The sequence below is a fragment of the Rana temporaria genome, chromosome 3 (assembly GCF_905171775.1).
Source record: "Rana temporaria chromosome 3, aRanTem1.1, whole genome shotgun sequence".
Classification (NCBI taxonomy): domain Eukaryota; kingdom Metazoa; phylum Chordata; class Amphibia; order Anura; family Ranidae; genus Rana; species Rana temporaria.
In genome coordinates, this window is record NC_053491.1 from 349,273,799 (window position 1) to 349,293,320 (window position 19,522).

Here is a 19,522-nt window from a genome sequence, read left to right on the forward strand (position 1 = left end):
TCGGAACCCCTGGGCAAAAACAGAATAAAAAAAAAAAAAGGTATGTACGGGGGAAAAAAAAAAGCCGAAAGTTAATGCCCTTACTATGCTGGCTCTGCTAGATGTAATAATAAAATTTCTTTTTTTGGGTGAACCCCCGCTTTAACCTCTCCTCATCTGGATTCAGCAGCGGTATCGTTGTACACATTTTTATACCAGTATCATACTTAGCTACATGTTTTTATGACTGCTGTTGGTACCGTTTGATATTACTCGCACAATTTTTACAGTTTATGTAGCTACATCCATTTCATCTCCAGTGCAATATTTATTTGGTTACCTACTTGAAGGCTATAAAAGTTTTAATGCTATTCCCATCGAGCACAGCCTTTGTGTGTTTTTTGTATCCTGCTATCCATTTTTCCAGTGGTTGGTAGCTGCACTGGAAATCAGCCTGCAAGGAGATCAGCTAAAAGTAGTTGGATCTGTATGTGCGTTATAATTAATCGAAATTAGTCGATTAAAAAATAAATAAACGATTAATCAAACAGAAATTTTTTGATCAGCAACAGCCCTATTTCATACCCTTCTCCTGACTGATACCTTTGAACAAAGATCTCTCTGAAGCTTTGGATTTCAGTTTGTTGTACAGCTTATAGGTCACATTAAAAGGTGGAAAAAGTTCTGAAATTATTTACCATTCTTTTTGCTCCATAAGACACACCTAGGTTTTAGAGGAGGAAAACAAGAAAAAAAAATCGGAACCAAATGGTGTACTTAAAACATTTTATATTTACTACTATAGGTGGGTGGTGGACACAAAGCAATTCCACCCCACCTATCAAATCAGCTCAGCTACACTATATCTGGTGGTGGTGGACACAGCAATCTTCCCTCCCTCCCCCCATATCAGCTCAAGGTGGCAGGGCAGACACAAACACCCCTCAAGCCTATTCTATCACATTAGCTCAGGTGATGGGCAATGGATAGCATGCCAGCTCACACCTCCCACCCCCTTAGCAACAGCTCACCTCAGGCAGCGGAGGACACTGCCATTACAATCCCCCCTGGCTGGCTCTCAGCCTCAGATGTACCCAGGAAGCAGCTAGAAATGAGGACTGGGGACATAGTTTGGGCAAGGAGCAGGAAGTCAGACTGGACCAAACCACGGCGCTGGGGGGGTGTTCAGCTGAAGAAAAAAAAAAAAAAAAAGGGCTCCCACTGCTTTCGGGATGGTGTCACCTCTGGCGGGTGACACCCGACCTGGGTGCGGAGCTACTAACACACACACCCCCCCCATGTTTTGACACCCGGGGGCAAAATGCCCCCCCCCCCTTGGTATGCACCTGCCAGGATACGCCTCACATCCTGTCCTCTCTCCTTCACAGAGAAGCCAAGCGCTGGGATTCTGACACGGCAATGGGGGGCAGTATTCACACCATAAGACACAGGGACATTTCCCCCTTATTGGGGGGGGGGGGGGGGGGAGTCTTATGGTGCGAAAAATACAGTATCTTTGTCTTTTTTAAATCACAGAAACCTGACATTTTAACAGGGGATCTCTCTCTCTCACACACACACACACACACACACTAAATACATTGGATGGAGAGTAATACGGTTATGTGCATTCTCTCGCAAAAACAAGCAGGAATCAAGCCTCTGCAGTGTGAAGTACAGCATTTGGTCAGAGGTGCAGAGGTGACAGTCGGATGCACTTGGTTCCCGAGTGCATCCGAGCATCTCCGGCGCCCCTCCACCTCTGGCAACATGCAGTACTGCATACAATAGAAGTCACCGTGGAACAAACTATCTGCGTTTGACTTATGGGGAAACTCGCTTTGACATACAAGTGCTTTAGATTACAAGCATACTTCTGGAACAAATTATGCTTGTAATCCAAGGTACCACAGTATAGCTATAATCACACACAACGTCTGCATGTTTTCATCATAATATCCTAAAGGAGACTTCAGCAGTAAAATAAAATATTTCACAAATGCATTAAACATTTTAGTTTTATTTAAATGCACAAGAAATGCATCACTGTACTCCCCCCCAAAAAAAGAAAAAAGTGAAATGTATAGAAATAAAGAGGATTTTATTCACAATACATTTTCAGTCCGAATAGATTTCATTCAAAAAACAGATATTTTGTGACTGTTAGGACATCAAATGTTTAAAAATACACTCCATAAAATTTGCCAACTAGGGCTCAATTTAAAAAACAAAAAAAACACAACACACACGTGAAACTGTTGTGAATGGTAACCAACTGTTTGCCTCAGATGTGCATCTAAAAAGAACAAGCAATGCCAGTCATTGAGAGGAGGCTTACTGCTCACCACAAACGCCCGCCCCCCCCAACTCCAGGACATTTGGGCATTCTGGAATTGCAGAAAAATGTGGTAAGCTTTTGCAATGCCATTACTTCTTAAATGGCAACCCATGCTGCAATCACAGCAAACCGCAATGTGTGAAGCGGTCACCCAAAAGGAGCTTCAGCAACAAGCTTGCAATGATTTATTGTGTGTCAACCACAGCAAAAATAACACCCAAGTGTGAATGGAGCCTTCGATGTCTGATGGGCAAACTTTACATGACTGCTGATCTGACACAACCAGAAATGCCAAGACTTAGATGAAGCAAAGCTGAATAAGGGGCAAAATAATTACAGGAATTTCTGTAACGCCAAACACTTTATCCAGAACTTTACAAATTGTATATTCACATCAGTCCCTGCCCATATAAAAAAAAAAAAAAAAGCTTACAATTCACTGTCCTGATATCACACACACGCCAATTCAGACAAGAGCCAATTAACTTACCAGTAGGCCTTTGGGGCATCTGAGAAAGTTTGCATACACCAGGAAAACCCACACAAGCACAGGGAGACCATGCAAACCCAAAGCGTTGACAGTGTCCTGGCCAGGATTCAAAATGAGGACCCCAGTGCCGCAAGGCAGATAGGCTAACTAATAACTCTATAACCAAAAACTGATCTAGTGCAGAAATTATGCTTTGCACCATTCAACCCACTTCCTGCAAGCTCAGAGCATCAAGGACCCATTCCTTAGGAGCTCATGCTGCCTGCTCACCCAGAAAAAAAAAAAGCTTGAGGAGTAGTAAGTTCTGCTCGCTGAAGCATTTAGGACACTTCCACCATCACAGGGAATAATATAAATAAAAAACACCACCCCCCCCCCACGTGATGTCACATGTCCAGAAAAAAAAAATAAACAAACAAACAAACACACACACACGTTACACAAGCATAAAAGCACAAGAAAACCAAGTCTTATTTCGATTCTAGCATGGTTCTAAACAGTTTCCTTTTTCAAACATATGCACCATAGCCCTATTTATTCCATCTAGACAAAGCTACAGGTAGTGTTCAAGTGAAGCCGTGTCCACACTATGCACATTAAAGAATTTTTAGATTTTAAAAAGGGATAACAAACCTTTGCATTTTTTCTCCCTAATGCATCCTATGCATTAAAGGGTGAAAAAAACTGACACTGTACCTCTTTGCCCGGGGTTCTCGGCTCTTGATTGGATAGATTGACAGTAGCGGGAGCCAATGGCTGCGCCGCTATCAAATCCAATGACACAAGCGCTGGGGGGGGGGGGGGGGGGGGGACCGAGTCAGGCATACTTTGTCTATGGATGCAAATGCTGGACTCAGGAGAGCGCTTCTCCTAGGGGGTTTACCAATACGAGGAGCCGCAAACGCCACCGGGGGACCCCAAAAGACGATGATCGGGGCCACACTGTGCAAAACGAACAAACACAGTGGAAGTACATGTTTTTTTTTTTACCTTTAAATAAAACACAAGGGTTTAAAAATCCCTTTTAAAACAAAAAGGTATCCCTCACTTCTGTAGCTATATGCATTGAGGAGAAATGTATCGTTAGGATTCCACAACAGACTTAAATCTCATCTCTTTTCACCAATTTTTATGGCAAACGGAATTGGCTGCAAGTCTAATACAAGCTGTTATACTATGCAGTGGTGTTTCAGTTGGTTTCTCTGTTGTGGTCTGAGCATTACTTCACAGTACTGACTATAGGTCAGTGATGGCTTTGTTTTAACCACTTTACTTCTCACATACAGCAGGTAAAAAAGTATTGAACGCATCACCATTTTTCTAGGTGCCATTGACATGAAATTTTCACCATGTCGGTAACAACCCATGCAATCTATCCATACACAAAAACAAAAAAAGTTAAATTATGTGTAATAAAATGACACAGGGAAAAAGTATTAAAAACTTTGTACAAACCGCCTCACACAAACTTTCATTCTGAACAGAGCCTATCTTACACCCCTTAGGATCTCTAAATACAGACGGGATTTCCCTAATACCTGCCCAATGTGTGGCCGGGACGCGGGTACTTTCTTCCATTTGCTATGGCAGTGCGTTAGGATTCAGGCCTTCTGGGAACAGGTGGTGAAGTTCCTACATGACAAGATGGGATCCCCCATAACTATGCAGCCAAAGCCATACCTGCTAGGTATATTCCCGAATGCTGAACTGAATAAATTTGTAAAGGTGTTCCTACTTGAGACACTGTTTATAGCTCGGAAGGTCATAGCACGGGGGTGGATGCGTCCGGACCCCCCAGAATTCTCTCATTGGCTGGCGGAGGTCAACGGTGTACTACCGTATAAAAAGTTAGTCTATTCTCACAGGGGCTGTCCGGCCAAATATGAAAAGATATGGGACAAATGGCTGAATTCACCCTTAACCTGTTCCTAAACATACAAGTATAGTCATTGCTGAATGTCATGCTCCCTCTTTCTGTATGGCCCATACATTTATTTATTCTTTCTATTTTTTTATTATTTTTCTGTTTTGTATTGCACTACTGTCCGATTCTTATTGTACCGGAACGCTTATTGTCTACCATGTAAACTGTTGTTTTGCTCAATAAAAGCTTTTTGATGGAAAAAAACTTTGTACAAAATCCTTTCTTGGTAATGACAGCTTCAAGACACCTCCTGTATGGAAAAACTAGTCACATGCCTCTTCTTTGAACTCAGGTGATTGGCTGGGCCATTCTAGCAGCTTTATTTTCTTTGAAACCAGTGGAGTTTCTTTGGCTTTGCATTTGGGATCATTTTCTTGCTGAAATATCCACCCTTGTTTCATTTATCATCCTGGTAGATGGCAGCAGATTATTATTATTATTTTTTTTTTTTTTTTTTTTAACGTCTTGGTACATTTTTTCTATTCATCCTTCCTTCAAATGATAGGTGGTTTGCCAGTACGTATGCTGAAAAACAGCTCCACAACATGATGTTCCCACCTCTAAACTCCACTGTTGGTTTGATGTTTTTGGGGTGATGTGCAGTGTCATTTGACATCCAAACATGGAGTGTATTATGGTATCCAGAGTTCAATTTTGGTCTCATCTGAGTAGACTATATTCTCCCAGTATTTCACAGGCTTGTCTAAATGCTGTGCAGAAAACATTAAACGAGCTTCAACATGCTTTTTCTTCAGCAATGGTGTCTTGTGTGGTGAGCATGCGTACAGGCCACAGCCGTTGCGTGCATTACTTGTTTCAAAGAAAACAATAAGTGTACCTGCTAATTCCAGGTCTTTCTGAAGCCTTCCACAAGTGGCTCTTAGACAACTTCTGATAATTCTTTTCACTCCTCTACCAGAGGCTCGCGAGGAGCACCTGGGCATGGTCGGTTTAGGGGGAAAATAAGTTCTTTCCACTTCCGGATTATGGCCGCAACAGTGCTCAAATTCAGACGTTTAGAAATCCTTCTGTAACCAATGCCATCAGTATGTTTTGCAACAATAAGGTTGAGAGGGTCTTGAGAGCTTTTTGCTTTTACTCATGGAGAGTTGTGACACCTTGGTAATGAGACACCTTTTTATATATACCAATGCCATCAGTTGAGACTGAACCAGTTAAAGAGGAGTTCCACCCAAATTTGGAACTTCCTCTTAACCCACTCCTCTCCCCCTTACATGCCACATTTGGCATGTAATTTTTTTGGGGGGGGAGTGGGGGCTTCAGCACGAGTGGGACTTCCTGTCCCACTTCCTCCTTCCTGTAGGCGACTAAGCTTAATCGCCTTCAGGAAGTGGCTGCTGTAGGCGATCGCCTAGGACACGTCACAGGTCCTAGGCGATCTCCTGGCCAATTGCGCGGCGCCGGGCCACTCGCGCATGCGCAGTGGGTGCCCGGCCGTGAAGCCGAAAGCTGTCACGGCCGGGTGCCAACACTGAAGATGAAGACGCCGGCTGGGGAGGGGGGGAGAGGAGCGGAGCCCCGGCCGGCGCGTCGCTGGAGCAGGTAAGTGCCTGTTTATTAAAAGCCAGCAGCTACACTTTTTGTTGCTGCTGACTTTTAATAAACATAAAAATGGCTGGAACTCCCCTTTAATATTAATTTGCACTGACAAGGGGCAAGATTGCTTTCTAAATTACTGATCTATTTCAGCTGGTGTCTTGGCTTTCTGTGCCCTTTTCACCTCCCTTTGTGTGTTCAATACTTTTTCCCTGTGTCATTTTATTTACACATCATTTTTGAACTTTTGTTTTGTTGCATGTATGGGTGGTTACCAACATGCGGTAAAAATTTAATGGAAAGAGCACCTTTAGAAATACACTCACCGGACACATTAGTTACACCTGTTCAGTTGCTTGGAAACACAAATTGCTAATAAGCAAATCATAATAGCAACTCAATGCATTTAGATGTGGTAAAGACAACCTGCTGAATTTGAAAGTGAGCTTTAGAAAGGGGATTTAAGCGACTTTGTTGGTGCTAGACAGATGGTCTGAGTATTTAAAAAAAAAAAAAAACACCCCCAACCACTGCTGGTCCACTAGGATTTTCACACAAATATCTAGGTTTTACAGAGAATGGGGGGGGGGGGGGGGGGGGAATAAAACATTCAGTGAGTGGCAGTTATGTGGAGGAAAAATTAGTTGATGTCAGAGGAAAATAGGCAGATGATTCAAGAAAATAGAAGAGCAACAGTAACTCAACCACTTGTCACAACCAGGGTATGCAGAATACAATCTGAGCACATAACACATCCAACCTTGAAGCAGATGGGCTACAGCAGCAGAAGACCACACCACAGGTGCCATGGCCTGTCAGTCAAGGACAGGAAACAGAGTCTACAATTCACACAGGCTCAGCAAAAAAAAAAAAAAAATGAACACAAGATTAGAAAAAGTTTGCCTGATCTGAGGAGTCTCGATTTCAGCTGCAACATTCAGATGTTAGGGTCAGAATTTGGTGGAAACATAAAAAGGCAGGATGGATCCATGCTTTTATCAATGGTTCAGGCTGGTGGTATGATGTGGGGGGGGGGGGGAGGATCTTTTCTTGGCACACTTTGGGACCCTTCATATCAATTGAGCATAGTTGCCGACCATGACTATTCCTTTATGACTACAATGCAGCCATCTTCTGATGGTGACTTCCAGCAGGATAATGCACCATGTCACAAAACGCAAATCTCACCACTGGTTTCTTGAACATGTCACCAGATCTCATTCCAATAGAACACCTTTGGGATGTGGTGGAGCAGGAGATTCAAGCATGGATGTGCAGCAAACAAATCTGCAGCAACTGTGTGATACCATCATGTCAATATGGACCAAAATCTGAGGAATGTTTCCAAACACCTTGTTGAATTTATGCCATGAAGAATTAAGGCAGTTCTTAAGTCAAAAGGGGATCCAAGCCTGCACTAGCAAGGTGTACCCAAGTAGATGAGTGTATATTATACCTAGAAAAATGGTGAAGTGTTCAATACTTTTTACCCGCTGTATGTGAAGTGAAAATAAAAAAGTCATTTTTTGCTAGAAAATTACCAAGGACCTCATGAAAAAATAAAATTTAAGCAGAGCCCCATGAAGAAAAAAAAAAAATAGGTGTTGCGAAGAAGAAATGTTGAGTAAATAGATACCAACAGTCACACTTTAAAATTGTGCATGTTTGTTGAATAGTAAAAAAAATTACACATTTAAATGAACCATAGATGACACTTTAAGAGCATTTACAGGTTACCACTTTAGATTTATACAGGAGGTCTGGTGTTCGAATGATTGCTCTTGATCTGAGGCTTGCAGAGACACCTCACTTGTGGTGCGATAGCTGAGAGGGGGCGCATTAATTTTTTATTAACTTTATTACCATCATAGGAAACAAACATCCTCTGATAGCATGGGCAGCGGCAGGTACTCTACCAAGATCCAGGGGGGGGGGGGGGGGGGAAATCAAAAAACAGATCTAACTTCTTTTAAGCCCAGAGGATAGATAACATTTCTCAAGCCAGTAATGGCTTCTTTACATGCAGTGAAACTGGAAGTGACAAAACACTTGTCGCTTCGTTTTAGACCATCAAGATGATCAGGGCGGTTCCTGGTCCGCTATGGTATGTTCTGCAAGCCTGGGGTCGATCTGTCCGTAAAAACAATTCAGCAGCTAATTAGGCAATTTTGTAAAAAAGTCCATTGCTGGCAAAAAAAAAACCGGATACGTCGCTGGCACGCTGGATACATTTAGGACAGATGTCTTGGAAAAATGAGAGCCGTTTTTGTCACTCACCCGCGCAGCTTTGTAAACAAAATACTGCTTTATTAAGTAAATATGAAAAAGTAATTCCATTTTATGTACAGACATTTCTATAAAAAAAGGAAGAAATCAGAGTGAATGGGAATTAGTCCTCTAAAGAGAAGTCAAATGGCTCAAATTCCCTCCGGAAAGCCTTCGCCTGGCTCTCTTCTTCATCTTGACTCAACTTGCATGCTTTCCAGTCTGCTCTGGTCGGAATATTCAGGATGGCCTCGCTCGCCAAAACCTCTCTAGAATGGTGAAATATTGAAAATGAATAACACTGAAAACAAAACTGACAACACAAAAGTAAATCTGAAAGTATTAAAAAAAAAAAAAAAAAAATACGCATTTTCAGCTTGTTCAATCAAGCATTGACACACTGGGGGCGGGTTTGAAATTGTGAAAGTTCAAACTGACATTTCAGACCCAACTCTGGGTTGATTTGAAAGACATCTGTGTGAGTTAATGCTCAGAAGTCTATTGAAATCGCACCCAAAAGTGCAGGAACTACTTTTGGGAAACTGCAGCACCGCACAGATTTGAACAGTGCCATTGTCAGCAATAGGCTCAGATTTGGCATGCGCTCCGACATGTCAAATCGACCCAATGTGAATGTAGGCCAATACCTAGAAGCCAACTGGTTACTAGGCACAGCTACAACAGTTTTAGTAAATCAATCACAATCTATATAGGGGAGATTTATTAAAACTGGAGAATCCAAAATCTGGTGCAACTGCACATGGTAGCCAGCTTGTTCAAACAAGCTTTGATACAATAAAAAAAAAAAAAAAAAAAAAAACCCACACGACACCTGAAAACTGCACCAGTTTTGCACTCAACTTTAGTAAATCAGCCCCATAATATTTGCATTGCTGACTTAGCCAATACAAGCAGTCACCGGGTTACAAATGAGCTAGGTTCTGTAGGTTTGTTCTCAAGTTAACCACTTACGGACTGCCAGATGTCATACGTCACTACTTTGAAGAGGAATACTGTTATGGTAGCAGCTAGCTACCATAACCCCCGGTACTCAAGAACGGGTGGTCCTCTTTCAGATAAGACCCCTTTCACACTTGCCATTTTTCAAGCTCTTTTAGCGCAAAAAAATAAACACGCCTGAAAGCCTCATCTGCAATCCCAATGTGAAAGCCAGGACGACATGTAAAAGTCCTCAGGTTTGTAAGTAGGACTGGTATGAAAAGGCGGATGTTTTTAACTCTACGTAGTTTTATATGGCACCTGTCATGCACCCAGTTAAATTTAGGCCTAGGAGTTGTGTGCACAGAATGGACTAAAAGTACAGACTCATACCGCCCAACTTTGAGATGGCAACACTCATTAAAGCGGATGTGCCACGGGAAAATATTAAAAACCAGCAGCTACAAATACTGCAGCTGCTGACTTTTAATATTAGGACACTTACCTGTCCTGGAGTCCAGCGCCGATCGCAGCAGAGCACGAGCGATCGCTCGTCTCTCTGCTGCTCCCCCCGCCATCCACGCTGAGGGAACCAGGAAGTGAAGCGCTGCGGCTTCACTGCCCGGTTCCCTACAGCGCATGCGCGAGTCGCGTCGCGCCTGTCGATTGGCTCCCGCTGTGTGCTGGGAGCCGAGTGTTCCCAGCACACAACGGGGGGGCGACGGGATGTGACGGAATGCCCGTCTTTTGCCCGTGAATGCCGGGCCGGAAGTGGGTGCAAATACCTGTCTTTAGACAGGTACCTGCACCCCCCTCCCCCCTGAAAGGTGTCAAATGTGACACCGGAGGGGGGGAGGGTTCCGATCAGCGGGACTCCACTTAAGGGTGGAGAACCGCTTTAAGAAAATGTAGGTACAGGACCCACCCCACCTTAAAGGTTAATCATACGAAAAATGATTAGTTAAATCCACAAGTGCTTTTTTTTCTAACCACTACTATTCTTTTATACTACAAATGCAGCAATTAAGAACACATTTAGGTATGGGAAACATTGGCAGCAGGAAATGGGACATCAATTTGCTCGCTTTAACAACATTTACACACACTAGGTTATAAAATACCTCTCCATTTTACAAAAAAAAAAAAAAAAAAAGCCAACCCACAGTTATAAACGCATGTCAAAGAAAAGCAGACAGGAGAGGGACACAAGGGGGGAAAAAAAAAAAAAAAAAAAAAAAAAAAAAAACACACACACAAACAAACCCCACCTTCCAAACTGCAATGGAAAATTTTTCTTAATTCGATGAAAAAGCTTCTCCCCAGAATCCAACTCGACATAGAAATATGGCGTCCCAGGCTGTACAATCTGAAAACATGCATTAGAAGCCAGAGAGTTAAACACACAGATCTCCATTTCATTTAAACAGTCCACAATTTCTTAAACACTCTCCATACTAAGTGTCAGCTGCTTGGAGTGTTAACCTACACTTCTAAAAGCTGGCCATAGATGAGGCGAAGAGCAAAAAACACCACCCGTGGCTAGATTCTCTCCCCCCTCCCCCCCCATATCAGTCAGCATTGATTAAGGAATCAATCTCAGAGCCATTGTGTTCTCCCGGCATCCCCACTGGGAGATTACAGCAATTACTGCTAGCAGCTATGATAGCATGTCAAATCTGGTCCCTGCTGAACAGGCTGAGATTTTAAACAGTCTATGGATGGTTTAAGGGCCAGTTCACACCAGATGCAGTTCAGTTTGCTTTTTTTCCCCTGCACAAAACGCATGCAGTGTTTTCCATGTATTCCAATGGCTCTAGTTCACACCATGCAGTCAGTTTCCTGTGCAGAAACTGACTACTTGTGCAGAATAAAACAGAACTGCATCCGGCGTTAACTTGCCCAAAAAAAACGCATGGTGTTTTACCATGCATTCCAATGGCTCTAGTTCACACCATGCAGTGTGAACTAGAGCCATTGGAATGCATGAAAAACACTGTGCATGCATTTTGTGCAGAAAAACGTGCACGGAACTGCATCAGGTGTGAACTGGCCCTTACAGCAAGTTATTGAATGCTTGTTACAGATACTGAACACGCAACAATTTCCCAACAAATAGGGGCAAGTTACAGCAGAGTTTCAGCTTTTGTTCATTAAAAGTCAGCAGCTAAAAAGGGTAGCTGCGACTTTTAACAGCCACTCACCTGTCCACGATCCAGCAGTATACTGACTCGCTCTGTGTTCTCCCCATGTCCTCCCTTTGGTAGCACCGGCATCTCTACTATGGGCACCCAGCAGACAGGTTGCGGCTTCACAGCTGGGTGCCCACTGCGTATGCGTGAGCGGCACTGCAATTTGACTGGTCCCGAAGTCTTCTAGGACCAGTCAGGTGTCCCAGAAGACTTCAGGAGGGAGAGCTTCTGTTTTAAATCGCCTAAGGGGGCTGGAACAGAAGTGGGAGTAGGTACCTGTCACCTCCACCCCAAAAGGGCAGTTTCACAAACAGGAGCTGGGGAAGATGCCTTAAAGCGGCATATTTGTTCACATGGTGCTGGCTAAAGGGTTCATTGGGGGGTGTGCATTTGTACTGTCCTCACATTGTAGGGCCTTTAAGAAATGATAGGCAGAAAAAGAAAAAAAAAGTAAGTAGCATAGCTTTTAGACAAAAAATATTGCAGCAAACACAAAACACTTCTAATGCGATTCTATTACACGCACACCAAGTCCGTCCCTTTCCAAAAACGCACCGGCTGCAAAATCTATAATTGTGAATGTGTACCAGAGGAAAACATGTTAAATGGACTGTAGTGTGTTCCTGCAAACCGCACTAAAAAATGCATAGATGTGTACCTAGGGTTAGTGTTCAAGGTAAGCAGTGTATTTAGTCCACATACTTGCTTGATATCTGTATGTTGAGGTATTTCCAGCAGCTCCATGTTCTGCTCCTGTGCCTGCACAATAAAGGACTCTTTAATATCTTCTGTAGTACAGCAACTCAATGGAAGTGGAACAACCTGCAGGAAGGGATGCAAATCATTCACCATCGTGCTCAGGAACAGATCCAAAACAAAGTGAGCAATCATGCTTTTACAACAAATCTGATCAATACTACACAGTACTGACATACAGACCAGTGTAGTGCAAAAAGTATTCGAAAAGAACAATTATTCCAAACTGTACTACACCATAAAAAAAAGCCTAAAAGGGATTTACCCCCTTTTACTGATACTCTGCTTTTTATATATTTTTCACTTTCAGGGTTTGCAAAATAACACACACACACACACACACACACACACACACACACACACAACCTTTCTGAAAGCACCGAACAAAATAAGTGCTACCTTTTTTTTTATGCCTTGTGCAGCTTTTTAATCAAAATATAATAAATACACTAAAATCATTAGTGCACAAGCTTACAAAATTGCAGTTAAATATAAAAAGCATAACATTAAGTTAATACATAGTAAATTGTCTTTGTGACGCACACACACACACACACTTTCAAAAGCATTGCATTCAATTTTATACACATGCATACATAAAAAAAATAAAGTGTACAGAAACGATGAAGTCATCACAGGGACGTGTTCATCCCTCAGAAAATTAAAATCATCATGTCAAACAGCCCTAAGCTGCCTGTACAGACTTAAACTAATGGGATATATGAGCTGTGAGCGTTGAGCAACAGGAGAGGGTAACAGACTGAAATTACCTCCCCTGATGCCCATTACTCCAATTCTCTATGTGACGTTACCAGGCTAACCCGCAACTTCAACAGGTGAGCCAACAGAGGCAACATCACAATCCAACAACTTTTTTTTTTTTACATATGGAGCGGATAATTCTGTGCAATGCAAGGAAAACCCTTTCTCGTCAAGCAGTCAGTGTTTAACCCAAGCTGATGTTTAGCCTCCATTTAGCAGGAACTCACCTGTCTGATATCACCATCTCTCAAAGTATTGAAATGCTGCATGCCAAAGTTGAGGTTTAAAATGCAAATGCACTCATTTATATGCCACAGGAACACAATAGCACACACAAAAGATATGAAGTTAAACATTAAAATGCATCCTATGCATGAAGGTGAAAAAAAAAAAAAAAAAAAAAAAGCCCCGGTTTAACTTCCCTGAGCCTCGGAATGTCCCATGACGAGGACACGCAGTCTCTGCCTGGGGTTCTGGGATCTTGATAGGATAGATTGATAGAGCAATTCAATGATGCAGGCACCAGGGCCCGAATCCTGCATTCAGCAGCTATGGACACGGGAGCGCGCCCGCAAGGTAACCCCCCAGAAAACAGGATTCAGGGCCACTCTGTGCAAAACAAACTGCACAGTAGAGGTATGACATGGACATGTTGGTATAAAAAAACAAACAAAAAAAAACCCCACACATTTAGTATCACTTTAAGGTTTTGAGGCCAACATTTGGCAACTTGAACCTTTAGCTTTCTTCACATATTTTCTATGGGATTAAGGTCTGGAGACTGGCTAGGCCACGCCAGGACATTAATGTACTTCTTGAGCCACTCCGTTGCCTTGGCCATGTGTTTTGGGTTATTGTCATGCTGGAATATTCACAACCCATTTTCAATGCCCTGGCTGAGGGAAGGAGGTTCTCCCCAAGATTTGATGGTACATGGCCCTGTCCATCTTCCCTTTGATGCAGTGAAGTTGTCCTGTCCCCTTAGCATAAAAAAAAAACACCCAAAGCATAAGGTTTCCACCTCCATGTTTGACAGTGGCTCTTGGCGTCATAGGCAGCATTCCTCTTGCAAACAGTGAGTTGAGACGATGCCAAAGAGCTCAATTTCAGTCTCAACTAACCAAAACACTGTCAACCAGTTCTCCTTTGAATCATTCAGATGTTAACTAGCAAACTTCAGACTGGCCTCTACATGTACTTTGCGCATGGGGACCTTGCTAGCGATGCATTTGAGTCCTTCACAGCGTAGCGTCATTGTTTTCTTGAGATCATTGACAAGATTCTCCTGTGTAGTTCTGGGCAGATTCCCCACTGTTGTCATGATCATTGAAACTCCACAAGGTGAGATCTTGCATAGAGCCCCAGATCGAGGGAAATTTACAGTTATTTTGTTGCTTCCATTTTGCGAATAATCGCACCAACTGTTATCACCCTCTCAACAAGCGGCTTAGCGATGGTCTTGTAGCTCATTCCAGCCTTGTGTAGTTCTACAATTTTGTCCCTGACATCCTTGGACAACAGCTCTTTGGTCTTGGCTATGATGGTGAGATTAGAATCCGATTGCTTCTGTGGACAGGTGTCTTTATACAGGTAACAAGCTGAGATTAGGAGCACTACCTTTAAGAGACTTCTCCTAATCTCAGCTTGTTACCTGTATAGAAGACACCTGGGAGCCAGAAACCTTGCTGATAAGGGGATTCAAATACTTATTTCACTCATTACAACGTACATTTTTTATTTTTTTTTAACCACTTGCTGACTATGTCACGAACATTTACGTTGGCAGAAGGGCCTCCAACAGGCACCGTAATTGATCATTACAGAATGAAAACGTGTGTGTATAAACACACATATCCCAATTCTCTCAGGGACGAGGAGACTGATCGCGTGTTCATACAATGTATCACTTCCCCTAGTCAGTCCCAGGCCCCCTACAGCTAGAACACACAATAGGGAACACAGTTAACCCCTTCCCTGCCAGTGTAATACACAGTAATTAGTGCATTTTTATAGCATTAATCGCTGTACAAATGACAAAGGTCCCAAAATAGCATCAAAAGCGTCCATCGTGTCAACCATATATTTCTGCCATTACTAGCAAAACAAATAAAAATAACCTATTTTGCAGACTAACCTTTGCGCAAATCAATAAAACGCTTATTGCGTTATTTTATTTAAAAAAAAAAAAATAATAATTTTTTCTAGAAAAAAAAAAAAAAAAAAAAAAAAAAAAACAACATTTCTTCAAAATTTTTCGCTCCATTTTTGTTTATAGCGCAAAAAAACAAAAACAAAAAACAGATGAACCAATACCACCAAAAGAAAGCTCGATTTGTAGCAAAAGAGGTCAATTTTGTTTGGGAGCCACTTCGCATGATCACACAATTGTTAAAGCGCTTCAATGCTGAATCGCAAAAAGTGCTCTGGTCATTTGGCAGCCAAATCCTCCGGGGCTGAAGTGGTCAATTATCTGGTCGCTTAAAGCAGAGGTCTGCCCAAAAAAAAAATTTAAGTTAAAAGCCAGCAGCTACAAATACAGCAGCTGCTGACTTAATAGACACTTATCTGTCCAGGGCTTTCGGTTGCCCTCGGTGAGGGAATCAGGAAGTGAAGCGTCAAGTTCCCTACAGCGCATGCGCGAGGCGCGCTGCACGTCTCACCGGTGCCTGTCTTCTGGGACCAGTGTGTTTCCCAGAAGGGGGGGGGGTTTAGGCCCGAAGTGGGTGCAAATACCCCCGCCCCCCTGAAAAGGTGCCAAATGTGACAGCGGAGGGTTCCGGAAAGTGGAAGTTCACTTTTTGTGTAAACTTCAGCATTAAGCAGGATTTAAGCAGGAAATGCTGTTTGCTTAAACATAGCATGGGCAAAACACCAAACCACCACAAGGTAAGGGACAGCGCAGAAGGAAGCTGTGGCATTAGACAGAACATCCAATCACTGTTGTGACTTAAAAGTAATCCTCACATACCTGAAGCTGAAGATGCTGACTCCTGTAATTACGCTCAAACATCACATATCGCTTTTCTTTGGACTTATAAAATTTCTTTAAGGAGGCTTTATACTTCTCGCATTCTTCAACCACTTCAGAAGAGAGGTCAACCATAGCCTGGTAATGGCCAATGGGCAGGATAAGAATGTGGTCTGACATTAGGCCACCCTTTGCCAGGGCAACATAACACTGCGGGGAAATGAGAGAAACTGATCAACATATGTACTATTAAATATTACAGGACTGAAAAGACCAATATACAGGTGAAACTCAAAAAAATTGAATATCGAGCAAAAGTTCATTTCACTAATGCAACTTAGGTGAAATACAAGATGGTTCAAGCTGTGATTTGTCATAATTGTGATGCTTATGGCTTACAGCTCACGAAAATACCAAAATCCACAATCTCAGAAAGTTAAAATACGACATGCAATCAATAAAACAAGTATTGTCCATAGAATCATATTGGACCTCTGAAAAGTAGAAGCATGCATATGTACTCAGTTTGGGCCCCTTTTGCAGCAATTACTGCCTCAATGAGGCGTGGCATGGAAGCAATCAACCCGTGGCACTGCTGAGGTGTTACAAAAGACCAGTATGCTTCAATAGCGGCCTTCAGCTCTTCTGCATTGTCTCATCTTTCTCTTGGCAATGCCCTATAGATTCTCTATGGGGGTTCAGGTCAGGCGAGTTTACTGGCCAATCAAGCACAGTAATCCCACGGTCATTAAACCAGGTTTTGGCAATGTGGGCAGGTGCCAAGTTCTGCTGGAAAAATAGGATTTTTGTACTCACCGTAAAATCCATTTCTCTGAGTTCATGAGTTCTGTCATCAACCAGATTTAGTAATCATACCCTATATCACTTATCTTTTAGATATCCCAAGCATCAGCCCCTGATGAGTGTCACTGAAACGAAATGCGTCGGGCACTAGAGATGCGGATATATGTCCTCACTGAAGCATTCTAATTGATGAATATTATTTTTAACCCGTGTTGGATCTACTTGTTACTACAACTTTTAACCTCTTCTCTATTGCTGCTATTTTGATATCTGTACATATTTTAATTCATGAAATGTACTCAATCAACTCAGACCACTAGGTGGCGTTAGGTGACGCACTGTTTTACCCTTACTGCCGTTTTTTTCACATGCACATAATTTATGAGTGTGTTAGCATTATGAAAGGACATATACCTGTAATAATGGTTTCTTCTGTGCGTTTTCTTTTTGAGACATGTTATGCAATTTCATGATTAATAAATCTGTACTCCCATTTGTAACCCACACCATGTCTACAGCCTCATTTAAAGTCCCAATTTTTCCCTTTTTTCAAATGCCGTACCAGGGATGGAGGTGCACTACATATGTGCCTCATTTAAAGTCCCAAATTCCCCCCTCTTCTTATGGACGGACACAGCAGCCTTTGACCTTAGGGTTATATCCGCTTCCTTCAGGAGAGTTAGGCAGAAACAAAGCACTTTAAGTGTTAACACTTTTCTCAGTGCAGCTCCTCCCAGGGGGCGTGGTTCCCCAGGTATAACCCACACCCTGCTCTAGCAGCTCCAGTTCGTAACAAGCAGTACAAACAAAAGGAGGGGTGGGTGCTGTGTCCGTCCATGAACTCAAAGAAATGGATTTTACAGTGAGTACAAAAATCCTATTTTCTCTTCCGTTAATGGACGGACACAGCAGCCTTTGACCATAGGGACGTCTCCAAGCAGTGTCAAAAAATTTGAGGGGTGGGAAAACACAGCAAACCAAGCTTGCACCCCAAACAAAACCGGAGTTACTCAAAACGGAGGAACTCCAACTTTAAACTGCCGCCTGTAACAGAGATCAGAAGATGCACTCACATCCACCTCGTAAAACTTTGAAAAAGTGTGGACCGATGACCAGGTCGCTGCCTTACACACCTGTAACAGAGGCTTGATGCCGGAAAGCCCAAGAGGCACCAATCGCCTTGGTCAAATGCGCCGTAACCTGAAAGGGAGGTGCCCGCCCCTTCAGGGCATAGGCCTGAAGCACAACCTGTTGTATCCACCTAGAAATAGTGGCCGACGAGACTGCCAGACCCTTTTTGGGACCAGCCATCGACACGAACAGTGAGTCCGACTTCCGGAACGAAGCCATAGCAGATAAGTACACTCGTAGGGCCCAAACCACATCCAGGGAATGTAAAGTGGCCTCCTTCTGGTTTTTCGGCTGAGGACATAAGGATGGAAGAACAATGTCCTCATTAATGCGAAAAGCCGAAACCATTTTCGGGAGAAAAGACGGCTGAGGTCACAGTACCACTTTATCCTTATGGTTGACCAAGTAGGGAGCCTTGCAAGACAAGGCCGCCAGTTCAGATACTCGTCTGATCGAGGTAATTGCTACCAGAAAAACCACCTTCTGTGACAGAGTCAACAAAGGGATCTATCGGATGTCCGCAAAGAGAGCATCCTAAGGCACCGAAAGGACTAAATTCAAGTCCCATGGGGGCAGCGGATGGCGCACCGGAGGGGCCACATGACGGACCCCCTGTACAAATGTACGCACCAAGGAGTGCGCTGCCAAGGGTCGCTGAAAGAAAACGGCCAGAGACGAAATCTGACTCTTCACCGTACTCAAGGCGAGAGCCTGATCCACTCCCCGCTGTAAAAACAGCAGAATCCTGGACAATACGTAAGAACGAGGGTGCCACTTCATCTCCTCACACAGAGATGTAGGCCTTCCACGTACGATGGTAAATCCTACGTGAGGTAGACTTCCGTGCATGCAGCATGGTAGAGACCACCGAGCCCGATAGGCCTCGGCCTCGGTCCCTTAGTACCTGGCTCTCAACAGCCACGCCGTTAAAGCCAGCGACTGTAAAGCAGGGTGGAAGATCGGACCCTGCGCAGACGAGGAAGACGCTTCAGAGGAGGGAAGGCGTAAATCAGGCGATGGTGACCCCAAGGTGCCACCAAGGCGTCTGACGCGTTCGCCCACGGGTCCCTTGACCTGGCCACGAACCGTGGCACCTTCCGATTGAGACGGGACGCTAGGAGGTCCACGTCTGGAGTGCCCCACTTTAGGCACAGACTACGAAACACCTCCGGGTGAAGTGACCATTCTCCTGGGTCCAGTGTTTGGCGACTTAGGTAGTCGGCTTGCCAATTCTGAACACCCGGAATGTACACGGCCGACTGAGCCGGAACGCACCTCTCGGCCCACCCAAGGATGTGCGCGACTTTCAGCGCTGCAGCCGAGCTTCATGTGCCTCCCTGAGGATTGACGTACGCCACGGCCGTGGCGTTGTCGGACTGGATCCTGACCGGTCGGCCCTGCAGCTCCAGGGACCACCTGG

The 19,522-nt window shown here is 43.6% G+C and overlaps 1 protein-coding gene across 2 annotated transcripts in view; it reads right to left on the reverse strand.

The window, feature by feature from the left end:
- Positions 1-8,570: 8,570 nt before the first annotated feature.
- Positions 8,571-19,522, reverse strand: part of CWF19L1 (CWF19 like cell cycle control factor 1) — a 40,740-nt gene continuing 29,788 nt past the window's right edge. For both annotated transcript variants that reach the window (XM_040345156.1, XM_040345157.1), the window contains 4 exons: positions 16,168-16,377; positions 12,384-12,503; positions 10,761-10,858; positions 8,571-8,822 (listed from right to left, as the gene is read on the reverse strand). In XM_040345156.1, coding sequence (XP_040201090.1) covers positions 8,678-8,822; positions 10,761-10,858; positions 12,384-12,503; positions 16,168-16,377 — 573 coding nt within the window. In that variant the 3' untranslated portion in view covers positions 8,571-8,677. The remainder of the gene's footprint in view (positions 8,823-10,760; positions 10,859-12,383; positions 12,504-16,167; positions 16,378-19,522) is intronic.